The sequence below is a fragment of the Dreissena polymorpha genome, chromosome 3 (assembly GCF_020536995.1).
Source record: "Dreissena polymorpha isolate Duluth1 chromosome 3, UMN_Dpol_1.0, whole genome shotgun sequence".
Classification (NCBI taxonomy): Eukaryota; Metazoa; Mollusca; class Bivalvia; order Myida; family Dreissenidae; genus Dreissena; species Dreissena polymorpha.
The window spans coordinates 3,010,112-3,032,487 of record NC_068357.1 but is presented as its reverse complement, the minus strand read 5'-3'; the positions used below and the strand labels follow the sequence as shown (position 1 = coordinate 3,032,487).

General features: G+C 36.1%; 1 protein-coding gene across 3 annotated transcripts in view; it reads right to left on the bottom strand.

Moving 5' to 3' along the window:
• LOC127872763 (dihydroxyacetone phosphate acyltransferase-like) overlaps window positions 1–22,376 on the bottom strand; it is a 48,579-nt gene that overhangs the window by 25,148 nt on the left and 1,055 nt on the right. For all 3 annotated transcript variants that reach the window (XM_052416146.1, XM_052416145.1, XM_052416144.1), the window contains 12 exons: window positions 20,577–20,773; window positions 19,279–19,455; window positions 17,256–17,385; window positions 16,083–16,286; window positions 12,326–12,477; window positions 9,916–10,046; window positions 5,942–6,162; window positions 5,386–5,640; window positions 4,858–4,937; window positions 2,465–2,605; window positions 1,666–1,877; window positions 103–164 (listed from right to left, as the gene is read on the bottom strand). In XM_052416146.1, the coding sequence (XP_052272106.1) occupies window positions 103–164; window positions 1,666–1,877; window positions 2,465–2,605; window positions 4,858–4,937; window positions 5,386–5,640; window positions 5,942–6,162; window positions 9,916–10,046; window positions 12,326–12,477; window positions 16,083–16,286; window positions 17,256–17,385; window positions 19,279–19,455; window positions 20,577–20,773 (1,962 nt within the window). The remainder of the gene's footprint in view (window positions 1–102; window positions 165–1,665; window positions 1,878–2,464; window positions 2,606–4,857; window positions 4,938–5,385; window positions 5,641–5,941; window positions 6,163–9,915; window positions 10,047–12,325; window positions 12,478–16,082; window positions 16,287–17,255; window positions 17,386–19,278; window positions 19,456–20,576; window positions 20,774–22,376) is intronic.

Genomic DNA, 22,376 nt, shown 5'->3' with positions numbered 1-22,376 from the left:
AATAGACTGATCACAATACCTTGAACAATAGTCTTTGTGTTAAAAATAAATCATCATTGTCTGACCACCTTCATATTAAAATTTAAAATGACAACCACTTACACAAATCCTCAGTAAGTTTGGATAGAAGTACTAAGTTGGGGTACATATAGCTAGTTCCTTCCCTGAAACACATCAATAAATAATTTGAAAGATTAAGCCCAGAGCATATAATATATGTAAATATATGACGCAAGCTTGATAGTCTTTGGTCTGGAATATAAAAACATAAAATTACACACTTTACAAACATGCACAAAAGACATTTTGTATCTTAAAAAAAGAACCTTAGAAAAATGGTTATGCATTTCAGAGCGTATACATGTATTAGCTTTTATGAAATACCAAGGAACATTGCAACGACACAAAACTAGGTTGTAAACATGAATGTTTTGTTTTTTAAAGGGGCCTTTTCACGTTTGGGTAAAGTGACAAAATTGAAAAAAGTTGTTTTAGATTCGCAAATTTTCGTTTTAGTTATGATATTTGTGAGGAAACAGTAATTCTGAACATTTACCAAACTCTAAAATAGCCATTATATGTATCTTTTGACGATTTAAAAACCCGAAAATTATAAAGCATTGCAACACGAAACAAATTAATAATTTGGAGAGTTCTGTTGTTGTCGTTATATTTTGTTAAACTACGAGGATTGCTTATATAAAGTATAAAATACACCTGACATTGTATTTGGAAGAATGGCCAAGTGGTCTAAATGGTAGATTTTTTATTCCAGGACTCCAGGGGTCAGTAATTCGAGCCCTGCTGAGGGTTACCTTTTTTTTTTTTTTTTTAAATTTTATTCTTGATTTTTCACTGGAGCTGTTTGTATCCAATTAACATTTATCAATATAAAGCATTTAATGACAAACTTCAAAACATGCCAAAAACTGTGAAAAGGCCCCTTTAATACTATGTCCTTTAACTGCCTACACACACAATTTCTACTCAATAAATGCATTCAAACTAAAATAAGTATTAAGCAGAAATGTTTTCAATTAATTTAGTAAAAGAGACTCTGCCCTTCCCAAATAACAATCACAACTTAGGTCTGGATGAAAGCTACCAACTTATACAATATCAGAACAAAACCTGACTTTACCCAAAAGCAAGTTATCTACTGGAAAACATGTGTTTCATGTTGAATTTAATGCGTGGGGGATGGGCAGACAACTAGGAGCATTAGAATCCTGGGGAATGAACAAATTGTCTTTCAAATCTACACTTCATGGTGTTGACATATATTTTGACAAGTATTAATTACATTGATTGAAAAATAATATGGAAGTTGTGTGCTCCACAAACTTGAGAAACATTTTATAAAGACCATCATCCCAACAAACTGACTCATTCCAATATATACATGTACCCATTGAAGCGGGTATAAATATATTTTATTTATTGGCTCAGCATAAACTCGCATCAATTCCATGTTCTTATTGAATGATTTAATTTTAATTGACAGATTGATTCTAATACCTACCTCATGCAGGGGATATAAATACATTTTTACATTTGTATAATGTACAAGTGGTTCAGTAAACATTTGCAACAAGTCCATATTCATATTACACCATTTTCATTTGCTAATCTGTTTAAAAGCTAAGATATCCAGAGGTACCCCACCTCTTCTCTTTGTGGACAGCGCCAAGGTCATACAAGGCCTGCAGGGAGTTACTCATCATATCTAGGGACAGGATCTCCTTGCGCTTCACATGGCCGTCCCTGATCAGCTGGGCGGACAGCACCTGTGCCTCCTTGCTAATGGTCTTGGGCAGTTTGACCAGGGGTTTCCCATGAGATCCCTTCTCTATGGACAAGAGGTAGCGGCACATCGCCTGTAAAACAATATGAAGTAATGGGATATAGTAATATTACACAATATTAAAATCCCACTAGGCATTCAACAGTTACATATCTGAATTTAAAGTCTATGATATTTTATCCTAAATTGTGATCTTCACTGAAGAACTATAAGAGTTGTATGTTACACATCTGGTCATAGAAAATAATCATCATAAGTAACATTAATGTCCTTCCAGGCAATAAAAGTCACAGAGAATAAATGATAATTTATAACCTTTAACATAATAGCATGACCTTCACCATGATAGAACAAATGTGTTGTAACAGTCGCATTATCTGGTCATTGCAAAAAAAAGGTAATATCCCCTGCATGTTACAGAGCAGAAACAACCCGTGAAAGACAAGACCTACAACAGATGGTTATGGAAAAATACACACCAACTTTGAGGGTACCATGTGTCTTTCTTTTGAGCATGGAAACTATAATCTAATTTTACATAATAAAAGAAAACTAATTTGCAACTCTTTTTAATTCTTCAGTAATATAAAGTTTCTTTATATACATATTTGTACAAGATTAACAGTTGTTTCTTCATGTGCACATAAAAAGTTTCCTTACCCAGTAGCCTAAGAGGAATGGCTCAAACATCTGACTGAAGAATGTGGTGTACTTGTTGATGGATTTCTTCACAAGAACACAGTCATTTTCCACCACAACGCCACAGGTGTGAGTCAGACTGGCCAACGCAACATCAAAGTCCTGAAACAATTTGGTACAAACATTTTTATATTAGCGTTTGAACTGTATTCTTAGGCCATTTGAGACACTCTAAGAGTCTTTTTGCTGGGAAACATAGTGTAAGATGTCTTTGGAAAGATTGTTAGTAAGCTGGAATATAAATGTAAAAGAGAGCTTTGTCACTGCCAGAACAGCACTATCCTATATGGTTAATGTTGTCTGAGTAAGAACAGGCTATTAAGATTTGAGTTTCATTTATTTCTGTGTCCATATCAACCACAATTTCTGACTAACAAACGCATTAAATAATGTTGATATTCTCTATTTGGACCCATATACCATGTTTCATCAACACAACTTAAATACTTTTTGCAGGATCCTGATTTTAGTGTTCAACTAGAGCTTTGTCACAGACGTGACGTATATCCCCACGTGCCGCATTGACACAGACTATTTTGCATGCTGTCTTCACAAAACAAGAGAATCTAATTTATGGCGATTTTTAAGAATTATGATGCCATTATCATTTATGGCCATTTTTGACCTTTTAACTCAAAGTGAGACCTTGACCTTGGAATATCAACATAATTCTTTCGTTCGACACACTGTCCTATGATGGTGAACACATGATTTTAAAATCTCACAATGAACGACATAGTAATGGCCCGGACAAGCTCATTTATGGCCATGCTTGACCTTTGAACTCAGTGTGACATTGACCTTGGAGATATCGACGTAATTCTTTCGTGCGACACACCGTCCAATCAAAGTGAACAATGTGCCAAATGATTTAAAAATATCACAATGAAAGACATAGTTATGGCCTGGACAAGCTAATTTATGGCCATTTTTGACCTTTTAACTCAAAGTGTGACCTTGAACTGGGAGATATCAACGTAATTCTTTCGCCCGACACACTTTCCTATGATGGTGAACAAATGTGCCAAATGACTTAAAAATCTCACAATGAACGACATGCTTATGGCTCGGAAAAGCTCATTTATGGCCATTTTTTACCTTTGAACTCAAAGTGAGACCTTGACCTTGGAAATACCGACGTATTTCTTTCGCGCGACACACTGTCCAATGGTGAACAAATGTGCCAAATGATTTTAAAATCTCACAATGAACGACATAGTTATGGCCTGGACAAGCTCATTTATAGCTATTTTTTACCTTTGAACTCAAAGTGTGACCTTGACCTTTGAGATATAGACGTAATTCTTTCGTGTGACACACCATCCAATGATGGTGAACAAATGAGCCAGATGATTTTAAAATCTCACTATGAACAACATACGGTAGTTATGGCCCGGACAAGCAAATTCATGGCCATTTTTGACCTTTGAACTCAAAGTATGATCTTGATCGAGGAGATATCGACATAATTCTTTCGCGCGACACACCGTCCAATGATGGTGAACAAATGAGCCAAATGATTTTCAAATCTCACAATAAACGACAAAGTAAGGCCCAGACAAGCATTTTACCTCTGAACTCCAAGTGTGACCTTGACCTTGGAAATATCGACGTAATCCTTTCGCGTGACATACCATCCCATAACGGTGAACAAATGTACCAAGTCATTTTAAAATCTAACAATAAATGACATAGTTATGGTCCGGACAAACTTTTTGTTTAAACCGCACCAAGTGACCCTGTGACCTAGTTTTTGACCCGGCATGACCCATATTTAAACTTGCCCTAGACATCATCTAGATACAACTTGTGACCAAGTTTGGTGAAGATCGGATGAAATTTGGGACAGACTGACAGACACACCGACAAAGTGACTCCTATATAGCCCCCATTACCAATGGGGGTATAATTATTTCTGTAACAATAGCAACCACAATTTTTGTTTGATGAAAACAACTGAAATAACATACATTTTCCCCCATCTGGCCCTCCATCCACATACAGAGTTGCATTAACCAAGTACTTTTTGAGTATCGCAGGATCCAGAGTATTCAGATTGAGAGATGGACAGACCAGAGGTAAACCTACGGTCCCCTCCAGTGAAAGAGGACTAATAACTGCGATAAATGCAGCCAATTTCACATCAAAACCAACCATACAGTTCATTAAATTAATTTACTTAATTATTTTCTAAAATGGAAGAAGCTACAAAATTATGCCTCAAACTTCATCTTAAAAAAAAAAACACAGCAATAATAAGGTATTTTAATATTTTGGAGGCATTCAAGATTATACAATAAACTGGCATCATATAGTTCATAATAGGAAAAACAGTACATTTAAAGCTACATTACCTTCTCTGCATCTCCTGGCATGAAAATAAACTCCCGGCTCAATAGCTTCTCCAACAAACTGTAATGGGCCTTTAATTCACCTGAAATGAACACCTCAAGATATATACAAACTTGAATAAATGAACGTGTTCAAAAGAACGCTGCTTTCAAGATACAAGGTTATGCCATTTAATATGTAGAATGAGAAAAGAATCATTGATATTTAAATTGAAATATAAAAAAAAACAACTAATCAAGCAATGTTAAATATGTTCTTTTGAGAAGCACAGTGTACTTTTTCTGACGTAAGATCATCACAAATTAAGTGAGTGAAGTTTTCATGACAATTAGTATCACTTCTAAGACAAAAGCAAGTAAAGGTTAGAAAACAGCAGCTTTTTAAATCTTCAGAATAACTAAATTTCCTTAAATCAAAGACAATTATAAAATACAACATCAAAATAGTGTCTTACAGTTTCTCTTGAACACAACAAAACACATTCTTTATGAATACTTGATCTAAATCACACATATAAAAGTAAGACTCACTCAAAGGCATCGTTTCCTGAACACATGAGTTGATAGGGATGGCAATCAGCGCCACCCGCACAAACACGTTGAGCAGCTGATTGCGGTACAGACACACCATCATTTCCTGTGCAGCAGACGTGAACAGAGGGTCCTGATTCTGGGTCAACGAAGTGTCTTCTGCTATCAGCTCCACTACGTTGTCCTCAGTTACTGTGGCAATGTTCTTATGGGTAAAGATGTTGTGACGAATAACTGCTTCTGCTGATTCATTCACTATAGAAAACAAATTAAAACCAATGACCGGAAATCCGTAAAATTAACAATTTAATATACAAATGAACTTTGATGATAATTCTGATGTGTTTATTAAATCTCATAGGGTGGGCAGCAATAATAAGACAATAGTGTCAAACTATTGGGAATATTATACACAGAATCAACCATTTACTGAAATAATAGGTAAATATTTAATCAATACTTAAAATAATTAATTACAAATTATATTTGAAATGGTATATCAAACAAACATTATACAAACTGAAAATGATTTAACGTTATTATTCTATTGACCTACCAGGCCAGTCAATATATGCCCCCAGATTGGAAGCCTGTCGTTTGAGCCAGTCCACTTCCTTGAGCAGCTCCTTCATGGAGATTCCATCCATATTTTGTAGCAGGACAGCCGCAATGATCGACCACGGGGACATGGCCATGTTCCGGATCTGTTGCAGGAGGACGTCGTAGCTGAGTTTCTGTATCAACGCTTGTTCTCTGAACGTCAGACTAGCTATATATCTGTAAAAGGGGATTTGTTTAATGTATGTTACAAAAACAAGCTTCATTGAAAGAATGTAGCTTACCGTTTTTTTCATACTAACTTTAATTTAGAAATATTTTTTTCCAAAAGGGTCACATTATTTTTAGATATGAGAACATATAAATATTTATAGTTGTATTATCATTAACAGTAATAATTTAGCTCAGTGAGTTAAGGAATATCTTTAGGTTCTGGTATTTTTGGCTTTCTGACTGACACACCATATATAAAGACCCAGCCTACTGATTATGATACTATAAAAAGTTAATTTTACAAAAACCTTCCTTACAAGAGATGTGTTTGTCAGAAACACAATGCCCCCTACTGCGCCGCTTTGAAATAAAATTTCTATTTATCATTTGGCAGGTATAGAAATAATCTCCCTTTAAAGCTGATTACTTCCCTTGGATTTCGTCCAATCCAACCGGGGGGGGGGGGGGGGGGGGGGGGCTCTGTAGTCAGTCAAAAACTAGAGCTTTGCCACAGACATGAAGAATACCCACACATGCCTCATTGACACATAATATTTTGCATGTTGTCTTCACAAAAAACAGCAGACACCATGCTCAACTTTTAAAACGCACTAAGTGACCCATTGACCTAGTTTTTGACCCAGAAAGGCCCATGTTCTATCTTGGCCTTAAGATCATCTCCATAAAACTTCTGACCAAGTTTGGTGAAGATCGGATGTAAACTACTTAAAATAGAGAGCGGACACCATGCTGAATGTTAAAAAACGCACTAAGTGACCCCGTGACCTAGTTTTAGGCCCGGAATGGCCCATGTTCAAACTTGTCCTAGAGATCATTTAGATAAAACTTGTGACCAAGTTTGGTGAGGATTGGATGAAAACTACTTGAATTAGAGAGCGGACAACATGGTAAAGTTTAAAACGCACTAAGATACCCTGTGACCTCGTTTTTGACCCAGCATGACCCATATTCAAACTTGACCTAGACATCATCTAGATACAACTTCTGACCAAGTTTGGTGAAGATTGGATGAAAACTACTTGAATTAGAGAGCGGACAACATTGTGATGTTTCAAACGCACAAGTGACCCCGTGACCTTGTTTTTGACCCGGCATGACCCATATTAAAACTTGCCCTAGACATTATCAAGATACATTTTCTGACCAATTTTGGTGAATATTGGATAAAAACTACCTGAATTAGAGAGCGGACGACATGGTGAGATTTAAAACACACTAAGTGACCCCGTGACCTAATTTTTGACCCAGCATGGCCCATGTTCGAACTTGACCTACACATCATCTAGTTACAACTTCTGACCAAGTGTGGTGAAGATTGGATTTAAACTACTTGAAATAGACAGCGGACACCATGCTCAATGTATAAAACATACTAAGTGACCCTGTGACCTAGTTTTTGATCTGGCATTGCCCATGTTCGATCTTGGCCTTCAGATCGTCTAGATAAAACTTCTGACCAAGTTTGGTGAAGATCGGATGAAAACTTCTTGAATAAGAGAGAGGACACCATGCTGAATGTTTAAAAATGCACTAAGTGACCCAGTGACCTAGTTTTTGACCCGGCAAGGCCCGTGTTCCAACTTGGCCTTAAGATCATCTAGATACAACTTCTGACCAAGTTTGGTGAAGATCGGATGAAAGCATCTTGAATAAGAGAGCGGACAATATGCTGAATGTTTAAAACGCACTAAGTGACCCTGTGACCTAGTTTTTGAACTGGCAAGGCCCATGTTCGAACTTGGCCTAGACATCATGTAGATACAACTTCTGACCAAGTTTGGTGAAGACTGGATGAAAAGTACTTGAATTAGAGAGCTGACAACATGCTGAATGTTTAAAACGCACTAAGTGACCCCGTGACCTAGTTTTTGACCCTGCAAGGCCCATGTTCGAACTTGGCCTAGACATCATGTAGATACAACTTCTGACCAAGTTTGGTGAAGATCGGATGAAAACTACTTGAATTAGAGAGCGGACACTTAATACGGACCGACAGACAGACAGACCGACTGACCGACCGACAAGTTCACTCCTATATACCCCCCTAAACTTCGTTTGTGGGGGTATAATGACAAAGTCAGACATCACTGACAACCAAAGAGGTCGTAGCCAGAGTTCATTATGTATCTATGGACATAAGTCCACAGGTATGTAATGAACCCTACCATTCACAAATTAGTACAGGAAAGAAATGATAATTATATCATTTACAAAAAACCTTTGACAAATCAATCATTTGAGTTATAAATAATCAAAATAAAAAATCTGTACAGTAACTGTGAAAAGAACTTAAATTCTTGGTAAGGAAATATATAATCTGAGATTTATAATTATATAAATTACTTGCCTTGAAAATAATTGTTTCTAACAAATGTCTATTTTTAGTAGCAAATAATTAAAAGCCACTACCGTGACTAGATTCACCACTCAAAATGTGCAGCTCCATGAGATACACATGCATGCCAAATATCAAGATGCTATGTTCAATATTGAATAATTATCTTCCTTTAAAGCTTATAACTTCCCTTGGATTTTATTTTTGACCTTAGGCCTTGAAGGATGACCATGACCTTTAACCACGATGTGTTTGTCAGAAACACAATGCCGCCTACTGCGCCGCTTTGACTTATTTAACAAAAATATATAATTTTGCAGGTCAGATAACTATGTCCATTTAAAGCTTATTACTTTCCTTCGATTTGTTCTTACGACCCCTTGACCTAGTTTTTGACTTGGCATGACCCGTATTCAAACTTGACCTAGATATTGTCTAGATACAACTTCTGACCAAGTTTCATAAAGATCGGATGAAAACTATTTGAATTAGAGAGCGAACACAAAAAGTGTGACAGACAGACTTACAGACATACTTACAGACTGACAGTGCGAAAACTATATACCCCCTTTTCTTCGAAAGGGGGAATAAAAAATCATCTTACAAACCAAAACACAAAAATACACATTAACATTTGAGCTTTTGAGCACAAACAACTGCCTCCTTTTATTTCCCCCACTATAGTAGTGGGGGACATATTGTTTTTGCCCTGTCTGTTGGTCTGTTGGTTGGTTGGTCTGTTGGTTTGCGCCAACTTTAACATTTGCAATAACTTTTGCAATATTGAAGATAGCAACTTGATATTTGGCATGCATATGTATCTCATGGAGCTGCACATTTTGAGTGGTGAAAAGTCAAGGTCATCCTTCAAGGTCAAGGTCAAATATATGGGTCAAAATCGCTCATTTAATGTACACTTTTGCAATATTTCAATATTTAAAATAGCAACTTGATATTTGGCATGCATGTGTATCTCATGGAGCTGCAAATTTTGAGTGGTGAAAGGTCAAGGTCATCCTTCAAGGTCAGAGGTCAAATATATGTGGCCAAAATCGCTCATTTTATGAGTACTTTTGCAATATTGAAGATAGCAACTTGATATTTGGCATGCATGTGTATCTCATGGAGCTGCACATTTTGAGTGGTGAAAGGTCAAGGTCAAGGTTATCCTTCAAGGTCAAATATATGGGTCAAAATTGCTCATGTAATGTCATTCTGCAATATTGAAGCTAGCAATTTTATATTTGACATGCATGTGTATCTCATGGAGCTGCGCATTTTGAGTGGTGAAGGGTCAAGGTCATCCTTCAAGGTCAAAGGTCATATACAGGGACATAGTGTTTCACAAACACATCTTGTTTAAAGTTATATTACACCAAGTTATGTGAGATAAGCTTGACTACCTTGGTGAGATGCTGTGAGATATCCTGCTAATCTGACCTATGGAGTAGGTGCGGATGGATTTTGGCTCCCCAATAAATATGTGCACATTCCCGTAATTTTCCGAAAGTATACTTCTTGCTTTAAACACACCCTGCAATGGAATATTAAAAACTTATATATGGCTGTGAATGTGAAGAACAAAGCATCCTATTCTGAAAACCCTTAAGAAACAAAGAAAACAAACCAACAAGAAGCAATGAGAACAAGACTATCAGTGAAATTGCTAACAGATAATAAAATGCAGTTCCTGCATTTTTACAATATAAATATTAGGAAAAAACAACTGGTGGAGCAAATTTTGACCACATGGTCATGATTTAAATAAAATTGGTAGAGAACCACTATACCATGTCACACACCAAATATTAAAACCTTGACCCTTGTGGTTTCAGAAAAGAATTGTTTAAGATTTCTCATTATAAAAGTCATTTTAAATCTTGTGATCCTAGAACAAGGTCAGTTTTGACCCAAGGAGCATGATTTCACCTAACTTGGTGCAGGACAACCATACAATGTTACATGCCAAATACAAAATGGCCTTGCGGTTTCAAAGAAAAATATTTTTTAAGTGATCACTAGACATACAGATGAGCAGACGGACAGACAGACAGAATAGTTTATTAACTTTACATGAGTTACATGTATTGTATACATATTAGGACAACAAGAAACCCCAGGAAAATGCTGCTTTTTTCATTATAGAGGACCACTTAATAATTTTACACAACAAATAGTATAACCCCTGATCAGAGGAGTTTCATATAAAAACATTTGAAAGTTATAAGTCTATAAAAATCATGAGAAACCTGGACATAGCAAGTTTTTACAATAGGGACATCATTTGAAAAAAACTTAGTGCATGACCACAAGACCATGTTTCACACCTAATATTAAAGCCCTCACAGTTCTTCTTTTTCTTCTTCTTCTTTTATAATAATGGCTATGTTCAAAACTGATACATTATGGCCATGCGTGGGGGGTTAAAAAGAAATAGAATTATAGGTTTCCCGAGTTACTCAATCCACTCAGGAAAATCCTATCAACAGTGATAAAAAAAGGTGCAAAACCTAACACCTTAAGCCCTTAAGACTTAAATATATACATATACAACTGTGCATGTGGTGAGAATATTAGTCGAGTTAAAAACAGGATAAAAGCAGAATCATGTGATCTAAGGAAGGAACACTGATGTAGACAGCACTGATTTAAATCCAGGGATCGTATCAGCGCTGACTACATAAGATGGAAGTGTGTTCCATTGTACAACTGTTCTTGGAAAGAAAGAAAATTTGTGGTAATCAGCTGTACTTGGTGGTATTTGGTATGCCATGTGATGGTGATGGCGTGAGTGTCTAATGTAAGGAGTGAGATAGTGAAGGGGATTGACATCAACATGATTATATACTATTTTATAGAACAAAATGAGTCTAGCTTGTTGTCTTCTTGATTGCAAGGTATTCCAATTCAAATCCTTAATTATATTTGTGACCGTGCCCGGTGTCTTGCTGTTATTATTCTTTACAAATCTGGCAGCTTGACGCTGAACATTTTCAATTTTATCAATATCTTTCTGATGGTAAGGGTCCCACACACTAGAGCAATATTCCAAGGATGGTCTAACAATGCTGTTATATGCCGCTGCCTTAGTTTCCATTTTAGAAGAATGAATGTTTCGTTTTAAGAATCCTAAGCTCTGGCTTGCTTTACTACTAATTTTATTTACGTGAGGTGACCAGTTTAAAGTTGAGCTTACTTCAACGCCAAGATAAGTGGCTTGGTTTACAACAGACAGAGGTTGATTGTGAAGAGTGTAGGCTGTTTTTAATGGTTTGCAGTTTCTCGTAACATGCATGATATTACATTTTTCTATGTTAAAAGACATCTTCCATTTCAGCTCCCACAATGATAGACTATCTAGATCTCTCTGAAACTGAATAGTGTCAGCCAAAGTTTTTATGGATCTGTACATGACACAGTCATCCGCAAATAGACGGACGTTTGACTTCACAGACGAAGGTAGATCATTAATGTAGAGCAGTTTAATTGAAAAAATATTAATGACTTTTCATTTTTTTTGTATTTTAGCTCTGGGGTATTACAATGGTTTTAGCAATGGTCCACAACAATATGAACAACTTTTATAAAAGAGGTCCAACCAAGGATTATTCCAGTCAAGTTTCGTTATCATCTGTCAAGGGGTTTAGAAGGAGAAGAGGTTCAAACTAAATATTTAATCTCAGTCATGCACACAAAGAAGGCCACATATGTACCATTATCTAATAAATTGGAAGTGGAACAAAGGATTAATTAAATCTTGTTGAGTTAATTGACGATAAAAGTAATACATAAAAGTACATCAACCCTGCTTACCGAGGCTGATTCCTTTGGTTTAGGGACCCCCAACAGCTCATAGGCGTACAGCTTCTCCTCTAAGACTCTGTCATATGACATGCTTACAGGTACCACCATAATGTCTGGCACCTGGGCCTTGAAATAGGGCTCCAGTGAGGCAGACAACATCCCTGCAACAGTGTGTACATACTGACATTCATATTCCAATGAAAAACACTAATAATGTTGGTAGAGCTTCACATTTATGATTAATAATAGTTAATATTGTCTAAGAAAACTTAAATATAAGTCTGAAAAAGCATAAAAAGTACCTGAAAGTCAGACAGGACAGGTGAAATATATAAGGTCATTTTTTTATCAAATAAAACACCTGGGATATTGGTTAAAAATTCAGTAATTTGGCTGGAATCTCCTCACGAAACTTAAAGGGATGATTTTCTAAATAATTGACATAGATTTTAAAAATATTGCAAAAATTTTGTTTAAACAAATGAAACACCACTCCTGACTAAGAGAAATGATAAAAAAATAATTATTCATTAATGGATAATCATCATTTGAAATGATGAATCTTGTGCCCCTTTGCCTAGATAATCTGGAAAACATGTTTCATTTTAAAATCATTCAAAACCTGCATGGTGCATCCATAATTGATGACTCTACATTTTCAGACAGTTTAAGTATGGAAATAAAACCTTGCAGACAAAAAGCCTAAGACAATGTACCATTACATTTACATTATTGGGTAAATAACTCTGTATACTGGTAATTTTTTTTTTCTCCAAACAGCTTCATGGGAAGCATATCTAAAAGTAATTTGTACTAAACGGTGTGGTATCTAACAAGCACATGCTAATATTTGTTAGACAATTACAAAAACAATTGATGTAATGATGTAAACATTGCAAAACCATATTGCAACATAAAAGCAATATTTAAGAGTGTCTCTAAATTTTCAATCAGCTGTTCTTTTGTCTCTAAATTTTTGGATTTTTTGACACTTGTTTTAGACATGAATTATTTATTAATTAGTCCAAAAACTTAAGAGAAATTATGCTAGTCCGACAGGACATGTGGATAAAAAATAAAATGTCCAGCCAGTGTTATTTTTTACATATTTAAAAAATAACAGAATTACGTGTATTATTAAATTTTGATAAAAATTTAAAGTGTATGATTTCCAACATAAATCACTTTCTTTTGTTCAATTCACAGACCAAAATCTAGGTTTAAATAGAATTACCATTGGTTTCCTTGGAATAACAGTGCAGCAGTGAACTCAAAGATTCACATAAAATACCGGTACACAAACAATATTAAAACAAGAGGGCCATGATGGCCCTGAATCGCTCACCTGACGAACCAAATACAATCCCAACCCAGATTTCATCAAGATAAACATTCTGACCAAATTTCATAAAGATTGGATGAAAACTGTGACTATACAAGGTTTTTCTATTATTTGACCTAGTGACCTAGTTTTTGACCTAGTGACCTAGTTTTTGACCCCAGATGTCCCAAAAACAATCCCAACCCAGATTTCATCAAGATAAACATTCTGACCAAATTTCATAAAGATTGGATAAAAACTGCGACCTCTACTGTCTACACAAGCAAATTATTGACGGTTTTTCTATTATTTGACCTAGTGACCTAGTTTTTGACCTCAGATGACCCAAATACAATCCCAACTCAGATTTCATCAAAGTAAACATTCTGACCAAATTTCATAAAGATTGGATGAAAACTGCGATCTTGATTGTCTACACAAGGTCTATTATTTGACCTAGTTTTTGACCTAGTGACCTAGTTTTTGACCTCAAATGACCCAAATACAATCCCACCCAGCTTTTATCAAGAAAAACATTCTGACAGAATTTCATAAAGATTGGATGAAAACTGTGACCTCTACTGTCTACACAAGGTTTTAATTTTATTTGACCTAGTTTTTGACCTAGTGACCTAGTTTTTGACCCCAGATGACCCAAATACAATCCCAACCCAGATTTTATCAAGATAAACATTCTGACCAAATTTCATAAAGATTGGATGAAAACTGTGACCTCTACTGTCTACACAAGGTTTTTCTATTATCTGACCTAGTTTTTGACCTAGTGACCTAGTTTTTGACCTCAAATGACCCAAATACAATCCCAACCCAGCTTTTATCAAGAAAAACATTCTGACAGAATTTCATAAAGATTGGATGAAAACTGTGACCTCTACTGTCTACACAAGGTTTTTATATTATTTGACCTAGTTTTTGACCTAGTGACCTAGTTTTTGACCCCAGATGACCCAAATACAATCCCAACCCAGATTTTATCAAGATAAACATTCTGACCAAATTTCATAAAGAATGGATGAAAACTGTGACCCCTACTGTCTACACAAGGTTTTTCTATTATTTGACCTAGTTTTTGACCTAGTGACCTAGTTTTTGACCTCAAATGAACCAAATACAATCCCAACCCAGCTTTTATCAAGAAAAACATTCTGACAGAATTTCATAAAGATTGGATGAAAACTGTGACCTCTACTGTCTACACAAGGTTTTTATATTATTTGACCTAGTTTTTGACCTAGTTACCTAGTTTTTGACCCCAGATGACCCAAATACAATCCCAACCCAGATTTTATCAAGATAAACATTCTGACCAAATTTCATAAAGATTGGATGAAAACTGTGACCTCTACTGTCTACACAAACAAATTGTTGACGGACGCACACACACACACGCACACACAACGGACGCCGGACATCACACGGTCACATAAGCTCACCTTGTCACTTCGTGACAGGTGAGCTAACAAGAGCTTTCGCCATAGGATGACTTATGCCACCTATAAACGCTTGGTAGAAGTTATGAGCTTTTTTCGAAACCTAAATGCAGATTTCGAAACCTAAACGCGGACCCTTACTTCAAGGTCAAGGTCACAGGGGTCAAAATTTGTGTGCGTATGGAAAGGCCTTGTCCATATACACATGCATGCCAAATATGAAATTGCTTTCTGAAGTGACATAGAAGTTATGAGCATTTTTCGAAATCTAAACGCAAAGTGTGACGGACAGACGGACGGACAGTCCGATCACTATATGCCCTCTTTCGGGAGCATACAAATGTCTTAGAATATCAAAATAAATCAGAAAGCCACATAAACTAGAGAGCGGACACCATGCTAAATCCTTGAAATGCACTAATTGACCCCGTGACCTAGGTTTTGACCCGGCATGACCCATATTCGAACTTGACCTAGATATTGTCTTCATACAACTTCTGACCAAGTTTGGTAAAGATCAGATGAAAACTACTTCAATTAGAGAGGGGACACGATGCTAAATCCTTGAAATGCACTAAGTGACCTGTGACCTAGTTTTTGACCAGGCATGACCCATATTCGAACTTGACCTAGATATTGTCTTGATACAACTTCTGACCATGTTTGGTAAAGATCAGATGAAAACTACTTCAATTAGAGAGCGTGACCATGCTAAATCCTGGAAATGCACTTAGTGACCCCGTGACCTAGTTTTTGACCCAGCATGACCCATATTCAAACTTCACTTAGATATTGTCTAGATACAACTTCTGACCAAGTTTCGTAAAGATTGGATGAAAACTATTTGAATTAGAAAGTGGACACGAAAAGTGTGACAGACTGACAGACAGACTGACAGACAGACTGACGGACAGTGCGAAAACTATATACCCCCTTTTCTTTGAAAAGGGGCATAAAAAGATTCATTATACAACATGTAACAAAACAAAAATACCAATTCTTGGTGGCAAAGACTTTTGGGTTCGGCTTCTTGTTCCTTCGACAAAGAACTCTACAGGGGAGTCCCCATTGCAGATGTGGGTCTGCACGTACTCTGTGAACACGGCCCAGTAGAGTTGGTCGTCACCAAAGCTGCGACGGATGTAAAATGCTCCAGAGTTTCGAAGCAGCCAGCCGAAAAACTTCATACCCATGAAATCTGTCAATAAGGGAAGCAAGTGTTTTAAGTTAAAAAACGTTTGGTATAAAACAAATAGATAAATAACAATAAATATCAGTTTAACAAGGTAAACTACTGACGCATTGATCTCTCCTGCTAAAGATTAGATTAATTCATGGAAAACTGCATGATCTTAAACAGTCTTAGCATTATATAGAGCGCTGTATTTTCATTACAATTTGCTTTAACACTTACTACTTTGTTTATAAACCAAATTTTAAACGCTAGGATTCAATAACACAGCAACACAATTATTTTTAAACACCAATTATAACATATTCACAACTTATAGCCACTAATTTAATCATGAAATCAATATTTCAGCAGATGGCTTATTGAGGAATTGCATGATCCAGTTTTGCGTCTGGACAGACAGACAGGTAGGATAGACACTATCACTGGCAAAAGTCCCCTACTTTTAAACTTGAAAGTGAATACAAACAATGTAATAGCCTTCAATCTCACTAAGAATGTGAGCCGTGCTTTTGGAAAACAGGGCTCAATGCAAATGCATTGATGTTGGCCAATATTAGCCTTTGCAATGCACACAAGCTTATCAGGGACAACAGTTTCTGCTATCATGAAATGTTTTGTTTAACCCTTACAATGGGGGAACCGAATTTTTAAGGCCTTTGCAAACAGTTTGGATCCAGATGAGACGCCACAGAACGTGGCGTCTCATCAGGATCCAAACTGTTTGCTATTCGGATAGTATTCTTTGAAAAAAAATCAAAGAAAATGCTAATTTTAGAAATTCAGCAGACGATATTTTAGCAGACGACAAATTTCCCAGCATGCAAAGGGTTAAAGGGAGTCTCTTCTTATCCACAATCCAGTAAGTAGTTAGGTGTCATCCCTGCCACATGCACATGTTGATCTGGGAGGACACTTTGAGCACATGTATTAAGCCTGGTTTTCACAGAGCCCAGCTCGTATCTATATACTCACCCATGGCAGCAGCTATTACGGGCAAGGGAAGATCATAGTGGTAGAACACATAAGACATGAGAAGGAAGTCCAGGTAGCTACGATGACTGGGCATCAACAAGATTGGGTACTCTTTCAGCATTGCACGCACCTGAACACATAAACAACATTAATGAAAAAGAAGCTCATGGAGGTCCAAAGCGCTCACCAGAGTGCAAGAACTGGCAGAGAGCTACTCTGATAACTGGATGACTTTGCCTGCAAAACTGTACAACATCAGGCCTTTTTCTGGTGTATCTACAGGTCTGTTAGAGGATCAGATCCCAAAGCAAAATGGGAAAAAAATCCAATTATGATTTTTTCCCCCAATTTCTATTTTTTTAATAAATAATTTCTATTGATTATTTTTATTATAATTGATTATTACATGCATGTCTCAATGTTATTTCAATTACATCTAACAAAGTATATAATTATGATTTATATGAATTTGTTTTTCCAATTTAAACAAGACTATTGCCAAGCAATAAAAGTCCCCTACCGGCTCCACCATTGTCAGAAATTGCACAATTGTCAGAATATTTTTTAGTCCCCTACCGGTTTCACCAGAGGGGACTTATTGTTTGTGCTCCGTCTGTCCGTCACACTTTTCTGGATCCTGCGATAACTTTAAAAGTTCTTAATATTTTTTCATGAAACTTGGAACATGGATAGATGGCAATATGGACATTATGCATGTCACTTCATTTTGTTCCTACCTCTAAAATTCTGGTTGCTATGGCAATAAATAGACTAAAAATACTGCTGAACATGGTGGTTTTCTGGATCCTGCGATAACTTTAGAGGTTCTTAATATTTTTTCATGAAACTTGGAACACGGATAGATTGCAATATGGACATTATGCACGTCATTTCCTTTTGTTCCTACGTCAAAAATTCTGGTTGCTATGGCAACATATAGACTAGAAATACTGCTGAAAATAGTGGTTTTCTGGATCCTGCGATAACTTTAAAGATTCTTAATATTTTTTCATGAAACTTGGAACATGGATAGATGGCAATATGGACATTATGCACGTCATTTCATTTTGTTCCTACATCAAAAATCTGGTTGCTATGGAAACAAATAAAAAATATATTCTGACAATGGTGTAATTTCTGACAATTGTGGAGCCGGTAGGGGACTTTTATTGCTTGGCAATAGTCTTTTTTTATTTGTTGCCATAGAAACCAAAATTTTTGATGTAGGAACAAAATGAAATGACATGCATAATGTCCATATTGCCATCTATCCATGTTTCAAGTTTCATGAAAAAATATTAAGAACTTTTTAAGTTGTTGCAGGATCCAGAAAAAAACACCATTTTAAAGAAATAAAAATGTTGACATTATAATCATATAGACTCGCTTTATCCACAGGTATAAAAAATACTTTTCACTTACAATTTGTAGGTGTATTCTGACAAGGGCAAGAATGAGAAATACAAATGCTTGAGCATTGCTGGACTGTTTTGAAGTCTTATGTCCATCCACACACTGTTCAAGTGCAATCTCAACCACTCTTGGAACGTTTAAGAAAGATTGTTTATGATTGGAAAAAAGAAGCTTGTACTGTAAAAACTCTAAAAAACATAAGTTTTTTTTAACATTCAAGGTTTTTGGACACCCTCTTTTCCTTAGCCAAAATAATAAATTGTTATGACTTTTTAATTCAGACACACAGATATACCAACATAAATCATAATGTATACTAGAAATTTGTTGACACTTGCATTTAACCTGAAATCTTCCTAATTACATAATCAATAGCATTGGTTTTTACAATACAATGACAGTCATTAAACTTTGCAAATAAATGGGCAAAGTCAATGTACAGTTTGTTTCAGTAATTAAAAGTGATTTCACACGTAGCTGCAATTGGCTTTGCGGCTGAAATGATGGCCATAAGGGAAAATACCAACAATGAAAACAATTAGATTTCACTGATTTAAACAATGAATTTGATAAACAAACTCGTTCTAATGACAACCTATCCAAATCTCACATTCTGTATTGCTTCTTCGTTGACATAGATCCGTTCAAACAGCTTCTTCATCACCTTCACCAGCACCATGGCGAAGCAGCGTATGACACCAACACGCAGGTTATGTGCCATTTCATCCACGATGTACACGGCCTCTTTGGTTACCTCTTCAAGTGACTTCCCTGTCTCTTCCATTGTCTACAAAATTGAAAACAAGGGCTGTTTGTAAAACATGCATGCCCCCCATATGGGCTGTCAGTTGTAGTGGCAGCCATTGTGTGAATACGTTTTTTGGCACTGTGACCTTGACCTTTGACCTAGTGACCTGAAAATCAATAGGGGTCATCTGCGAGTCATGATCAATGTACCTATGAAGTTTCATGATCCTAGGCGTAAGCTTTCTTGTGTTATCATCCGGAAACCATTTTACTGTGTCAAGTCACCGTGACCTTTGACCTAGTGACCTGAAAGTCAATAGGGGTCATCTGCGAGTCATGATCAATGTACCTATGAAGTTTCATGATCCTAGGCCTAAGCGTTCTTGAGTTATCATCCGGAAACCATCTGGTGGACGGACGGACATGAGCAAAACAATATACCCCCTCTTCTTCGAAGGGGGGCATAATAAAGTATGAAAACATTGCAAAAAAAATTAATTCATGTTACTATAATCCTCTGACAAAATATGGCAACAATTAATATAGCAAATGATATGATTTCATATTTATGTGACTGGAATTACTGAATATGGTCATAATTAAAATATAAGTCAAAGTTCATAAACATGTAATTACAACTTGGGCATTTGACTTTTACACTGCTAGCTAAGCAGTATACAATTAAGCTAGCTGGTAAATATATCAATGGCCCACCTTGGCCTTTATGGCAAACCTTGGTCCCTCACAATGCCCTTATTTTGATCTGATAACATTATCAGCATTATTATTATTATTATTCTAACATCTACATTTTCCAAAGTGAAGCTAATTTTACATGTATGTTTTAAGTGGAAATTCTTGAAATAACACTCTCTCTTACACTTACTGCACACTGAATCAACATGGCCTAGGTAAAATATCTGCATTTTTTACATAAGATTCATGCAGTGGGCTTTGTAGGCATTTTACTTTCTTTGAGCCCAAACTAAAGTAGAAGCCACAGTCATACCAATACAATTGATTTCATTTCAAATACTTGACTGGTTAAATAATAATACAGACCTGCAATCTATGTTGGATATGAAAATTTTCAAAAAGGGACTGATATTTATCTTACAAAATAGAAAAGAATATGTTTTTAATACTGCAGAGTTATCAAACCTTTTCAATGGCATATTTGACTCTATCACTTTTTAGCACATGCCCTTTTACTTCAGCCGGAGAACGTGGTTTGTTGTACTGGTATTTGGGTTCGTCTCGCTGTCGCAGTGACCAAGCCAAGTCGCTGGTGTGTCGACGATCATCAAGAATGTCCACGAAAAAGTCTTTCTGTCTGGCAGACACTAGTCTTGGATCATCTGAAATCAAAAGGAGAAAATCACATCACATTAAAGGCCTTTTCCAGGAGTATCTATCGGTCTGTTCAACGGACCCATTCCCAAAACAAACTTGTTAAAAAGGAAAAGCTCACTGATTATTTTACCTCTATTTCATTTCAATAACATCTAACGGTAACAAAGTATTTAACTATAATGTTATGATTTTGTTCCCATAATTTGAATTATTATTAATCATTCTATTATGTTACTTTTTCTTGAATCAGTGGACTTTTCACGCGCAAAAACAACCAATCCATTTTTCTCAAAGCTAATATTGCAAATTGGTTTGTTTACCAATAATCATTGTTAGAAATGTATTGAATGATAAAGCGTTACAAATGAAAGAATTCAACAATTTCGAGAGTTTCGTTGTTATTGTTATATAGTGTGACATCATGTGGATTGCTAATTTAGCAGCACAGATGGCTGAGTATTTTTTGCCGTAGCCTGTGTGGTTTGAGTCCAGGTGTGGTTTTTTTTTTTTCTTTTAATTTTATTCTTGTTTTATTCTGGAGCTCTTTAGCTCCAATGTTAACATTTATTTGTTAAGGCACTTAAAGTAACATAAATACTCAAAAGCAACTAATATATTGTTATTAAGTTAAGCCATAAAAAATCAGCGTTCCTTATAGCAATATTCAAAATTTTAACGCTAGATTTGGTATAGTAAAATAGATATAAACAGATACAAAATTCTTGTTTTTATTTTTTTTGTGCAACCATATATTCACCACAATATTTGAACATTTATGAGCGAATGCAAGAACGCAACTGGCCTGGGCAGCGTCGGAAAAACGACATATTCATGAGACAAACTTCAAAACATGGCAAATTCTGTGAACAAGTCCCTTTAATTCCCAAACCCTGAGTTCAAATTCAAAATCGAGGGATGATGCAAAATAAGGTATGAACTAGGCCACTAAAAAGAAGAGGTTGTGTGGTGGTCAAGTTAGCTCAGTTTGGAGATGTGGTATGTGTTCGAAGCCTGGACTGGCCTAACAATTCTCAGGCCCAGTGCAATTTAATCAAATTAAGATAAGACTATACTGGTCATCTTGATTTTCGCGAAACTTAATGTTTAAACAACAAGTTAGCACCACATAACGGGTGCCACGCTCGGCTGCCAAAGCTTGTCAGAATTTTTTTTTTTAGAGGTCACAGTGACCTTGATCTTCGACCTAAAGACCCAAAAATCGGCGTGGCTTGTAGAACTCATGTAGGTGCAGATACATATGAAGTTTCAAAGTTGTAGGTGGAAGCACTTTGATTTTATAGCAATATGTGAAGGTTTTAGCACGACGCGGACGTCGGTCGACGAGATGGCTATGACAATACCTCGGGTTTTCTCCGAAAACAGCTGAGCTAAAAATAGAAGCTGAAACAAATACCAACTTTGAAAATTATGGACTCATTATAAAATTTTACTTATTTCCCCACTGATATCCAGCTAAATTGTCTTGAAATATAGTGTTTATATTGCATGTAAGGCAATTAAGATACAGTAGTGTCCCCTGCTACAGTGCTCCATATTGGTATTATTGTGGTATTAAACTAGGTCAACAGGATTTATGTCGCTTTATCA